The sequence below is a fragment of the Oryctolagus cuniculus genome, chromosome 2, assembly GCF_051225735.1.
Source record: "Oryctolagus cuniculus isolate XC-2025 breed Fujian yellow rabbit chromosome 2, ASM5122573v1, whole genome shotgun sequence".
In the NCBI taxonomy this organism is placed as follows: domain Eukaryota; kingdom Metazoa; phylum Chordata; class Mammalia; order Lagomorpha; family Leporidae; genus Oryctolagus; species Oryctolagus cuniculus.
In genome coordinates, this window is record NC_142868.1 from 10,173,341 (window position 1) to 10,186,335 (window position 12,995).

The window sequence follows — 12,995 nt, forward strand, 5'->3', positions numbered from 1 at the left end:
GATTATAACAAGAGCATAAATTGAATATGATAGAATTAATTTCCTAAATAGGTCACATTATATCAACATGAGTCCATTTGACTTTAAACTGCATAAAAATAGTTTAATTTTCTTTATAAATCTCTACCTATCTATACTATACCCTTGAATGAAATTCACCCCTACTCCCCAGAAAAAGCTATATTGGTTTACTATCATTAGTATATAGCTGTGGGTAAGCAGGAGCCTCTCCTGAGACATGTCTTATAAAGTGTTTTGGGTCCAGTTGACCATTTCCAGGCCTACATAAAGCCTTCAACTTGATGCCAGGGAATTCATTCTGCTGCTGCCTGTTCTTGATAGCTCTTTAAAAAATAGTTTTATTAATCTAATTGTCTCATTTTCTGTCATCACTTTGAAAGTCTTTTTTTCCTAAGAAAAATTCTAAATCATACTTCCACTCCTGTCCTCAACCTAAACTAATATATAGGTCAGGTAAGCCATGAAATAAATCTGTCAGGCTTTGAGGTAATTGGAGCTCAAGGACAGGTTAAGTGTGCAGTAGATTAGATAGCTAAATAAAGACACTAAAATACAAAGATCCAAATGAAGCTAGTTTATAAAGAAGTCTCTAAACATAACCATTATATTTGTTAACTGTGTAGAAGTAAAAATGATGACAAGTTGACAAGCTTTTTTTATTTTTTTGGTTTTTTTTTTTAATTTTTATGGATGAACTAATATTTTATTAAACATGGTTTGTAAAATTTACATAAGGTGATGTGTTTAATGATGTCAAAAGTGTTTTTTATTTTAAAAGCAACTTGTAGATTTTATCAAACTCGTAGTTATTTATGAAAAAGAAATTACAGTATCTTTCCATTGAAATTATGTAAAATACTAGTAACAAATTGAAATGCCTTCCTACTTTTTCTTTTACAGTGTTTTCATATATACTATTATTCTATGATAGTTTTAATATTTATTTGTATCTGAATTCCCCTATTCTCAGCGGTAGACCTGTAAACATTGGTAGGTAGCTGTTTTAAAATATATCAAAGGGATGGAAAGCATTACAAAGTATATCATCACCATTATGGACTGACTTCTTCCTTTCTGTCCATGCTATATGGGCTTCAGAGTACAGTTTAGCAGTAAAATATAGTCATTTGGTCTTCCAGAACTATTTCCTTGTCAGAGTTGGTTTAATGTGGATTGGATCTGAATGCCTGTTTCTTGGGCTTTATATGCCAAACCACTCTTTGTAATAAGTACAAAAATAAGGATTTAATTCAAATTATTGCATTCATTGGGAAAATTTAGGGTACTATTTAATTATAAAGTGTTATTTATTCCTGTCATGATCAAATCAAGTATTTGTTAATTTTAATACCAATAAGAATAAGTTGTATATTTCTGTTAATTTCAAACTATTATATGATCCAGGTAACATATTTATCTATTAAAAGTACTTTGTAAATGGTAAAACATCCTGAATATGTTATATGGTGACATTATCATAGCTCTTAAAGTAGCACTAGTTCCCAGATGCCCACATAACTTTTTATATCACAGATATTTGCATATGTGGGCTTATTTTTAGTTCTGACATTTTACAATTTGTCCTTTGTTTACATGCAGCAAGGAGTTATGGGCGAAGACGAGGTAATTCATTTATGTTTGCTATGGTATAACTGTTTCTAATTGTGTTTTACTGATTGATGCTGTAATTAACAATCCCAAAATTTTAATAGTGTTCAAAAACCCACAAAAGAATTGTATTTTGATTCAGAATACTTGTCAAAGTTCTGGATGCTACATTTTTTAAACTTTAAGGTGTATTTTCATGGCAATTATGGTTATTTAATAATTTTTCCATTTTAAACTGATAAAACTTCTTTAAAGATAGTTCTATTTCTTTTAAAAGAAAGCTGCTGTCTATGTTTTTTCTGCTTAAGAAATGTCTAATAAATGTTAGTGAAGGTGACATGCAATAAGTTTTCTACTGTAACCTATAACTTATTATCTTACCTATTGTATATAACAACTCTAGTTTCTTAGTTTTATGTTTGATCCAGTCAAAAATAACACATAAACCAAATAGATTAACATTGATTTATAAAAATCATGTTGCTGATGTTTCTTTGTGTTCTGAAATTATCATCCTTTCTTTCCCTCTATCACACACAGTCTTCTCCCTCTTCCACTGCCCTCCCTTACAACAGTGTCCCCTCAGAGTTCTTATGGGCTACCTGAAGGGAAAAGCAAGAGCTGTATGATGCAGAGCAGTTGAACTCCATTAGAAAGCAGCTGGAATTTGCTATAGCTAAAACTGCCTGTCTCTTGTCCAAGGGCAGAAATTGAGAGATAGAAAAGTAAAATACAATGAAAGAAGGCAAAAGTATTTATGCATGACTGGATTATCCTCAAAGTGAGCAATAAACATGATACTTACACAACTGTTTGCTCTAAGTACCACACTGAATAAAAAGGTTTTTCTTTGACCTATAAAAATTTCTCTGGCTATAAAGGAAACAGTAATAATACTGCCCTTTGATAAACATTATATACATGTACCAGTGAGTAAATTTCTTTTGCTCTTTGAAAACAAACAGGCAAATCGTTGGCCACCATTGACAACCAAAATTAATATTTTATATTCTTAACTGGAATTTCCAACATTATATTTCAAATTATCTGCATTTAAATTTCAGGGTTTTTTTGTTTGTTTGTTTGTTTTTAAGATTTCTTCATTTGAAAGGTAAAGTTACAGAGAGAAAGGGAAGACAGATCTTCCATCCTCTAGTTCACTCCCCAAATGACCACAACAGCTGGGGCTAGGCCAGACTGAAGGCAGGAGCCAGGATCTACATCCAGGACTCCCACGTGGGTGGCAGTGGCCCTTATAACTGGACCATCCTCTGCTGCTTTGCCAGAGGCACTTTAGCAGGGAGCTAGGTTGAATGTGGAGCAGCCAGGACTTGAACTAGCATCTGTATGGGATGCTATTGTTGTGGCTTGGTGTCAGCATGATCCATGCAGCTGATTAACCTGTTGTGCCACAACACCGGCCCTCTAAATTTTACTTTTGTTGAACTGCTTTCGTCAAATGATTGAGTCTTTTGGTTCTTCAATTTTCTAAGAGGAAACAGAAGCTCAAAACTAAAATTGAAGCTGAATAACTTTCTTGAGAGTGTTATGGGGCAGGGAGCTGCTTAGAATTTTGGTACCTATTTTCAGATCTATAGAGTCAAGTGTCGTAGACTCAAGTTCCACATCAATAGGATGCTGAATGAGAAGTGAAGTAGCCAGGACATGAACCAGGCACTCCAACATGGGTTGTGGGCATCCCAAGTGGCAACTTAACCTCTGTACCAAATACCCACCCCGAAATCATATTTTAACTGTATTTTCCATGAACTTTCTGAAATATTCTCATATAGATGTGCATATACATATATATATATTACATATGTACTATGTGCATATACATCTTAAGTCACATTCACTGGAATAGCATGTTTGTACAAATGTTCATCCTCATTGCCTTGTTGTAGGGTCAATAATGTTAGTTGGGTTTATTTTATAATCATTTATATTCATAAATGAAGTACTTGTCAAGATCAATTGGTAATTTCTAAAATAGGGGAAAAAAATCATCCACCAGTACAGACAGTGTAATTCAAATTGCAGATTAAAATGTGGAGGTAAGTGTTTAAATTAGCAGTTAAAATGCTGTCTAAGACACCTGCATCCCACATCAGAGTACCCGGGTTTAGTTCCCAGCTCTGGCTCCTGACTTCAGCTTCTTGCTAATGTTTACCTTGGGAGGCAGTGATGATGGCTCAAGTAATTGAGTCCCTTTCACCCAGCTGAGGAAGCTGGGTTGAACTCCTGGCCCTGGCTTCAGCCAAACCCAGCACTCAGCATTGAGGCACTACAGACAGGAATGCTTGCATGTGTGAGTATTCTCTCTGTCTCTGCCTCTCAAAATGATATTTTTTAAAAAATAGTATGACTATTGAATTTGCAAGTTAATATCATTTCCAATTTTTTGTTGATGTTTTTAAAACAAAGGAAATTCCAGATTATTTACCCGGAGAAATAAAAACATTTCTAGTTCTTGTAATAAGAGCCTTAAGGCCAACTACACCAACTCTTCTTTTAAAAGAAAGAAAAACATTTTAAAATTTTAGAAGCAATTGCTTTGAAATATTTTTGAATTTCAACCTCAAGTTAAAGAGGAATTGTAAGAGGACTGTTAATTTGTTAAGAAATTATATAGATATTACTGATCCTGATTTACATCAGTTATTTTTTATTTGTGCTTACAATGTCATTTTATGAATACATTACACTTTATTTCTCCTTTTCCCTACTATGATAGATCTTGAGTTATTATCCACTTGGGGCTTCTTATGAATAAGGCTTCCATAAAGATTTGTATACCCTGTTTGTATGTGTGTCTCTGTGGACATAAACATTCATTTCTTTTGGATATATAAAGATGAGTGGCATTACTGTTCATAGAGACTGACTTTGGATTGTTGACATTCTGCTATTGTCCATTCTCATAGATGTAAACAGTGTTATCTGATTGTGGTTCTAAGTTGTATTTTCTTAATGATAGAGGATGATATTGAGGCACCTTTTAATATGTTTGTAATCTATTTTACTATATTTTTTGTTCTGTTTGTCTTCATTTATGAGATTTCTTTATGTGTATTTTTTAGCAGTGTGTTCCTTGTCATTCTACTATATTAGCAGTATCTTTTGAGAAACAGGAAGAATGATTTAATGTTGATGAAGTGTGTTTTTTTTCCATCATTAGTACCTTTTAAGTTTAAGAAATTATATGGTGTCATGTAGGGATTTGTCGCTCCCCCTCTTCACAGAGGAACGACACTAGACCCTGCGACACTAGACCCTGCGCTGTTCTTTTGTCTGCTCGGCCCTTCCCGGGTTTGCTGCTGGTTCTTCCCGGGTTGGCTGCCGTCCTTCCACCTCCGTGGAAGGGCGGGCCCCCCTGCCACTTTCCCCACTTCCGCAGGGGAGCGGCACACCTCCGGCCGGCTCTCTTGGGGGCTGCTCAGATGTTCTCCGGATGTTCCCCTTAGATGTTCCCGGTGCATGTTGTCTCTCTCCTCCTTTATAGTCCTCTTCCACCAATCCCAACTCTGCTACCCACACACCGAGTATGCTGCTCTCCTCCAATCAGGAGCAGGTCCTGCTGCTTATTGGTTGAACTGGAGGCAGCTGCATAGAAGCTGTTTACTCCTCTCCCAGCGCCATATTGTGGGAGAGCAGATGCATAGAATAAGTCTTAATTCGAGTAACTTAGTCTAGTCTGAGTTGCTCCCCACAGGGATTAAAATTCATTTCCTCCACCCCTCACTGGATATTCATTTATTAATACGATTTTCATTTGTATATTGAACTACAGTGATACCTCAGAAAAATATCAAGAGACTGTATTGGGGCAGGTCTTTAGGGAGTTCATGGAAAATATGTATTATGAAAAACAATGGCCTGCGCCTCAGCTCCATAGGCTAATCCTCCACCTGCAGCGCCGGCACCCTGGGTTCTAGTCCCGGTCAGGGCACTGGAGTCTGTCCCGGTTGCTCCTCTTCCTGACCAGCTCTCTGCTGTGGCCCGGGAGTGCAGTGGAGGATGGCTCAAGTGCTTGGGCCCTGCACCTGCATGGGAGACCAGGAGAGGCACCTGGCTCCTGGCTTCAAATCAGCACGGTGTGCCGGCCACAGCAGCCATTGGAGGTGAACCAACGGAAAAAAGGAAGACCTTTCTCTCTGTCTCTCTCTCTCTCACTGTCCACTCTGCCTGTCAATAAATAAATAAATAAATAAATAAAAGAAAAACAACATGATTCTCAAATTTTTTTGGCCAAAATATTGTAATTCCATTTTCCACAAGTTTTTTTGATGTACCCGTGTGTGTGTGTGTGTATGTGTATGTGTATGTGTATGTGTATGTGTATGTGTATGTGTATGTGTATGGCAGGGGTGGTTCTATTTTATTCCATTTCTCCATTTGTCTATTCTAACACTGTAATGGTCTTAAAAGCTCTAGCTAACCAGTATAGTTTTATTGATTTTGCGTGTGTGTTTCTCACTGCTCTGAGTCTTGATTTATCATAAATTTTAGAACTGGCTTGTGAGTTTCTAGAATGCCGTATCCAAGAATTTTTCAGTGGGATTTTATTAAATCTATAGATTAAATAATTTGGATAGAATTGACATCTAACATGTTGATTTTTTTTCTTTCATCCATTTATTTCAATCTTTTGATATTTCTCAGCACATTTTTCCTTTTCCGTGGAAAAGCCATAAATATTATTATTATTATTATTATTATTATTATTATTATTATTATTTTGACAGGCAGAGTGGACAGTGAGAGAGAGAAAGGTCTTCCTTTTGCTGTTGGGATGGCCACCATGGCTGGCATGCTGCAGCCAGCGCACCACGCTGATCTGAAGCCAGCAGCCAGGTGCTTCTCCTGGTCTCCCATGGGGTGCAGGGCCCAAACACTTGGGCCATCCTCCACTGCACTCCCGGGCCACAGGAGAGAGCTGGCCTGGAAGTGGGGCAACCGGGACAGAATCCGGCGCCCCAGTTGGGATTAGAACCCGGTGTGCCGGCACCGCAGGCAGAGGAGCCTATTGAGCCTCGGCACCGGCCAAAAAGCCATAAATATTATTTTTTCATTATTCAGAAGTACTTGGTGACTTTGATGAGATGGGAATGTTAATATTTGAAGGTTTTCCCAATTTATTATTAACATCTAGAAATGCATTGATTTATATAAATTGGCCTTTGCATTTGTGCCCTTGCTGAATGCAATTATTTCTACTTATTCTGATTCATTTAAATTTTGCATATGCAATTATATTACTACTAAATAAAGTCAGTAAGACAATTTTGTTTTTCCTTGTCAGTATTTGTGACTTTCTTGTTCTCCTGTTTTTGCACTGGTTGTATCTCCAGGACAATGCTGACAGAAATAGAGTGAACATCCTTCCAAACCTCGGAGGGAAAGCATTTTGTAGTTTACCATGAAAGACTTTAACATTTTTTTATGCTCTTATCAGACTGAGGAAATTCCCTCCTGTTTCTAGCTTGCTTGCTGAGAATATTTTTTATGGTGAATGGTTGTGGAATTTTATCACATGTATTGTCCACATCTTTACATTTTATTGTATGGTATTTATCTTGTGGTTTACTAATGTAAATTATAGTAATTCATTTTCAGAAGGCAAATCAACCTTACATTTCTGGAGTGAATTTACTTAATCATGATATATTTTGTATTTTTATATATTTTTGGAATACCCTTCAACATACTAATTAGAATATTTGCATCTGTGTTTATGGGGCATATTGATATATAGTTTTCTTGTAATGTTCTTACCAAGTTTTAATATCAAGATTGTAAAACAAGTTACAGAATGTTACCTCTTTTATTCTTTGAATTTGTGAAAAATTGTTACTTTTTTTTCTGAAGTCTGGTTTACTTACCAGTAAAAATGTCTAAACCTGGAATTTTCTTTATTAGAAGTTTTTATTTTGTGTTTAGTTTGTTTTTCAAGTTATAGTGCCAATTTCTTTAGCAGATATAAAACTGTTCAGATATTGTTTTCATTTTTGTTCCAGTGCTGAAAGACTAGTTTTCAAGGAATTTTTTCAGTTCCTCTAGTCTTTGAATTTATTAGCATAGTTTTTCCTCTTTTTCCCTTTTTAGGCTAAAAAATGTTTTTATGAATTTTTTAAAAAGATTTATTTATTTATTTATTTGAAAGGCAGAGTTACAAAGAGCCAGAGGCAGAGAGAGAGAGAGGGGTCTTCCATCCACCGGTTCACTCCCCAGATGGGCACAAAGGCCTGAGCTGCGCCAATCCCTAGCCAGGTGACAGGAGCTTTTTCCGAGTCTACCACATGGGTACAGGGGCCCAAGCTCTTGGGCCATTTTCCACTGCTTTCCCAAGCTATAACAGAGAGCTGGATGGGAAGTGGAGTAGCCAGGTCTCCATATGGGATGCCAGCACTGCAGGGGGCAGCTTTACCCACTATGCCACAGTGCTGGCCCCTGTTTATGAATTTGAAAGTCAGAGTTACAGTTACTGGTTCACTCCCCAAGTGGCTGCAACAACCTGGGCAGAACCAAGTAGAAGCCAAAAGCCAGGAGCTTCTTCCAGGTGTCCCTCATAGGTAGTAGGGGCCTAAGCACTTGGACCACCTTCCCCTGCTTTCCCAGGCCATTAACAAGCAGCTGGATAGGAAGTGGAGCAGCTGGCACATGAGCTGCTGCCCATATGGTAGCCTCAGAGGTAGTAGCTTAACCCATCACGCCAGCCCCTAATCTCTGTAAATTCTGTTTTGCTTGATATATCCCCACACCTACTATTCATAATTTGAGTTTTCTTTTTTTTTTCTTGATGAATTTTGCCCATTTTATAAGTTTTCAAAGAACTGGCTTTTGGGCTTTCTGATTTCACTAGCATCAGTCTTTGTTTTCTATGTCATTGATTTTCATTTTGTTTTTTAATTTCCTTCATTTTACTCTTTGTATTTAATTTGCTGTTCTTTTTCCTGCTTTCTTTGTGGCAGAAACTTAGATGATTTGTTTTATAAGAACTTCTTGTTTTCTAATATGGATTTAAAACTCTAAATCTTTCTATAAATGTAGATTTTTTTTGTATCCTTCCCCTCAGTTTCTTTTTTTTAAGGTGTAGGAAGCAATTTTTGTTGATGATTTATATTCAGTTAACTTGTCTTATAAAAGATTATTTTAAGTCCATAGGTTTTTTTTTTTTTTTTTTTGCTTCTTGAAAGAGGTCATTATTTTAGCAACGAAGATTCTTATTAGTCTAGTTATTGTATAAAATGTTCTTAACCCTTCATTTACATCTTTTGTTTAGCTGAACTTTGGTTAATGGACTATGGGCATATGGATTATAGAGGTTTTTTATAGTTAGATTAAATATAATACTTTAGCAAGAATATTATATAGTTATTGACATAGTATAGTTATTAAAATATATTTGTAATACAAGTGTGCCTACAATATTACAGTCAACAAAATTTCAAGTCATTCTTGAGTCACCTCTTCCTGGAAGTGCTTATTTTGTCACTGTGTTTGTGTTGCTCTTTAGAGTCTAAACATTTATGAACTATATTTTTTCTGAAGATGAAAGTCTGTGAGGAGGATTTTTATCTTGAGGACACAAACTGAGCATTTCAGATTTTGTTGGGATTTTTAAATTAGGACGCTCAACCAGTAAAGTCTATGCAAAAATATCCCAGAATCTGAAACATCTGTGAACTTGGGCATTTCAGACAAGGGCTACTCAGACTGCAGTACCTGATGAAGAGCTTGCTTGCTTTCCTTGATCGCTGAGAATATTGGCATTCATACTTCAGTGATTCCTATTTCTGGCAGCAAAATTATTTGGGAAGTTTAATAACTCAGTGAACATGGATTTTTAACATTTTATTTAATCTAAGTTTCAATCTGTAAAGTAATTCCTGTTTCATATACCAAATATGATCGCTCTCCTTCTTGTTTTGTCTTATAAACTTTTTATATCCAGCTGCTAGCTAACTAGCTAGCTCACTCTTACAGGAAAGCAGTCCCTTTCTTCTAGCCCCCACCCAGTCTTACGCAGGCCATCCCATTTCTTATCGTCTTTGTTTATATCACTTGCATCACTATGTGTCATATTTTTCAAGATGGTAGCACGTTGATGACACTATATGTTGAATGTTCCTTAAATATTGTGGCACATGCTATAGATTATGTACATTGTCTCCTTACACAAAAAAGTCCTTCACTTAATCGTGAAAGAAAAACAACCCAATTATGTTCATATTCTTTTTCCTTCTTTAGAACAGTTGTTGAAAGTACAGTCTTGATTTTATATTGTACTTCACAGAACTCTTAATTACATGCAGTGTGACTCCTACCCAACTTTGCTAAAGCTGCTACTTTTGAAGATAATACACATCCTCAAACACAGTGTCAATTTTTAAAATCATTATCTTAACATCTCATATTGTTACTAAATTGTTCTTTTTTTATTGCATTATTTTTCTTTGGTGCTACTGTCAGTAATGTTTGACTTCTTGTCTTTCTTAACACTCCTTTCTCTACTTCTTTGAACATTCTACTTGTAAGTTTCCCAAAGAATTATCCATATCATTTCTCTCTGGAGTTTGTATCACTAATACTCATATTACAAAGAACTTTAAACTATCAGTTGACTCTAAATAATTTTATGGGAAATACTACATTTTTTTCACCATTCTATTTCCTACATCCTACCATGTATTTTCTTCTGAACATTGAATGAGTTTATGAAACTTATACATCTAAAGCTTATTATACTTTCTTGTATGAGTTTCAAGTATTTACTGTCCTTATATTTAGTTATTGATTCTTATTTCCTGAAATCTTTTTTTTTTTTTCGTTAGGTGATTCTTCTTCTTTTTTTTTTTAGTTTCTTCCTTTTTTTTTAACTTTTATTTAATGAATATAAATTTCCAAAGTACAGCTTATGAATTGCAATGGCTTCCCTCCCCCCATTACTTCCCTCCCACATGCAACCCTCCCATGAAACCTGTCTTTGATTCCTCCTTTTCTATTCTTTCTCCCTATTTTTCCCCATCTTTATTTTACTGTTTAGATTTTTTTCTTTGCACAGTTTCTGATCTGCTCATTTCCAGTCACCTAATCAATACTTGTATTTGCTAAACTAAGTGTTCCCAAAACACGGGGAAGTTGTAACTTTGCTTGAACTCCTGGTTCCAGTTGATTTTTTTTTCATCATTTACTAAATAAAGTATTGTCGTAGCATGACATTCAAAGCTCAGTACTCTGATTAGCTGCAAAGGGCTTGTCCATTTCTTACTTTCTTTTTGTCTGACATGCTTCAACTAATCTCTATCTTAAATAAATTCATTTTTTCTCTTTTGCTTTCTTGTGTTTCTCTTCCCTTGCAGAAAATTTACTCAAAACTATGTTCCAATAAACAGACCTACTTATAAATGTCCTACCCTCTGTAATGCTTCAATAAGCACTGCTACCCTTCTTTTTTTTTTAAGATTTATTTACTTATTTATTTAAAAGAGCTAGAGGGAGAGACAGAGAAAGAAGAGAGAGAGTGAGAGAGATACCTTTCATCTGCTGGTTCACTCCCCCAGACAGCCACAATAGCTAGCAGTACGCCAGGCCAAAGCCAGGAGACAGGAGCTTCTTCCAGGTTTCCCATGTGGGTGCAGGAGTCCAAGTATTTCTTCCGCTGCTCTCTCAGATGCATTAGCAGGGAACAGGATCAGAAGTAGAGCAGCCAGGACATAAAACAGCACCCATATGGGAGCCAGCATTGCAGGTGGCAGCTTTATGCTCTGCCATAACACCAACCCCATCCCTTTACCTTTCTAGAACCTTAAATGCTATCTAATTTCACTTGGAGATTTAAGAAATTACCTTTTCATTTGCCAGACTTCTGTCCTCCAGAATGCTATCTCTCTGAAGCTTTCCTGTGGATACTACTGTAGTTACATGTGTAGATCTTCCTTAATTTACATTTATTGAGAGCAGGGGACTGTATTTTGTTAGGTCTTTTTCTTTTTTATGATCCCTCTTGAGTGTTTAGTGTCAGGAATGCTTCTGAGTGCCTTATAAAAGGATGTACTTCTGGAGCCGGCGCTGCGGCATAGCAGGTAAGGCCGCTGTCTGTAGCCCCGGCATCACATATGGGTGCTGGTTCAAGCCCTGTCTGCTCTGCTTCTGATCCAGCTCCCTACTAATGCACCTGGGAGAGCAGCAGAAGGTGACCCAAGTCCTTGGGCACCTGTACCCATGTGGGAGACCCAGATGAAGCTCCTGGCTCCTGGCTCAGCCTGGCCCAGTCCTGGCCATTGTGGCCATCTGAGGAGTGAATCAGCAGATAGAAGACCTCTCTCTCTGTCTCTCCTTCTCTCCCTCTCTCCCTCTCTCCCTCTGCCTCTCTATAACTCTTTCAGATAAAATAAATAAATCTTTAAAAAAAAAAAAAAAGAAAGAAAAGGGTATACTCCCAAAGTGTGGGTCCAGATGGACATGAGAAGTCCTAAAGGGAATGCCTTTTTGTATTTTGCACATGTGCAGCTGCCCTGTTTACCTGTATGTATACTTGTACACATGTAATAAATTAGTTCAAAATCTTATATACAAGTTTTACTTGTTGCCATTAACCTTAACAAGTTTTACTTGTTACTGTGGTCTGGAAGTAGTTTTATTATTATTATTATTATTATCTTCTTATCTGTGTATTCTGTGTCACTTTCTTCCTGCCATCAGTTTCTAAAACTGTTAGACATCCTGTCAAACTGTCCCCACACATTAGCTTTATTGCTGCTGTCCATGAAACACTGATGTGATGTAGTATTTCTTTTGTAATATAACTATTGTCATATGACTATGTTTATCCCTAAGCAATTCTTAGATTGCATTTCTCTGAAACCAGATAATGAAAACCACAAAGTATCTAAATTATTTCTAACAATTATTTTTTTAACACCTGGGCCACCTTTGTTTGCCTTGAAATTTGTCTTTGATATTTTTATGCTTGACTTTAATTTAGCATTTTCATAGTTCTGAAATTCAGGTTGTATTTCTTCTTATATTTTAGGTCGCTCTTCCCTCTTTCCAATAGATGATGGCTTGCTGGATGATGGTCACAGTGATCAAGTTAGTGTTTTGAATTCACCCACGTGTTATTCAGCTCATCAAAATGGAGAACGGATAGAACGGTTCTCTCGAAAAGTTTTTGTTGGTGGTCTTCCTCCAGATATTGATGAAGGTAAAGTGGTGATTTGGGCTGTAAAAAAATACATACTAAAAATGAAAAAAAAAAAGTGGAATATGTGAGTGAACATGTTGCACTTTTTTTCCTTTTTATTCCTTAGGTCTTACAATAAATATGAAAATATGAGCATTTTTATGAAAGATTTTCATGT

At 36.3% G+C, this 12,995-nt stretch overlaps 1 protein-coding gene across 4 annotated transcripts in view; it reads left to right on the forward strand.

Annotated features, from left to right (window-relative positions):
- CPEB2 (cytoplasmic polyadenylation element binding protein 2) overlaps positions 1–12,995 on the forward strand; it is a 71,600-nt gene that overhangs the window by 38,846 nt on the left and 19,759 nt on the right. For 2 of the 4 annotated variants that reach the window (XM_051830084.3, XM_051830096.3), the window contains 2 exons: positions 1,621–1,644; positions 12,668–12,838. In XM_051830084.3, the coding sequence (XP_051686044.3) occupies positions 1,621–1,644; positions 12,668–12,838 (195 nt within the window). The remainder of the gene's footprint in view (positions 1–1,620; positions 1,645–12,667; positions 12,839–12,995) is intronic. The other 2 variants (XM_051830094.3, XM_051830101.3) reach the window with 1 other exon arrangement.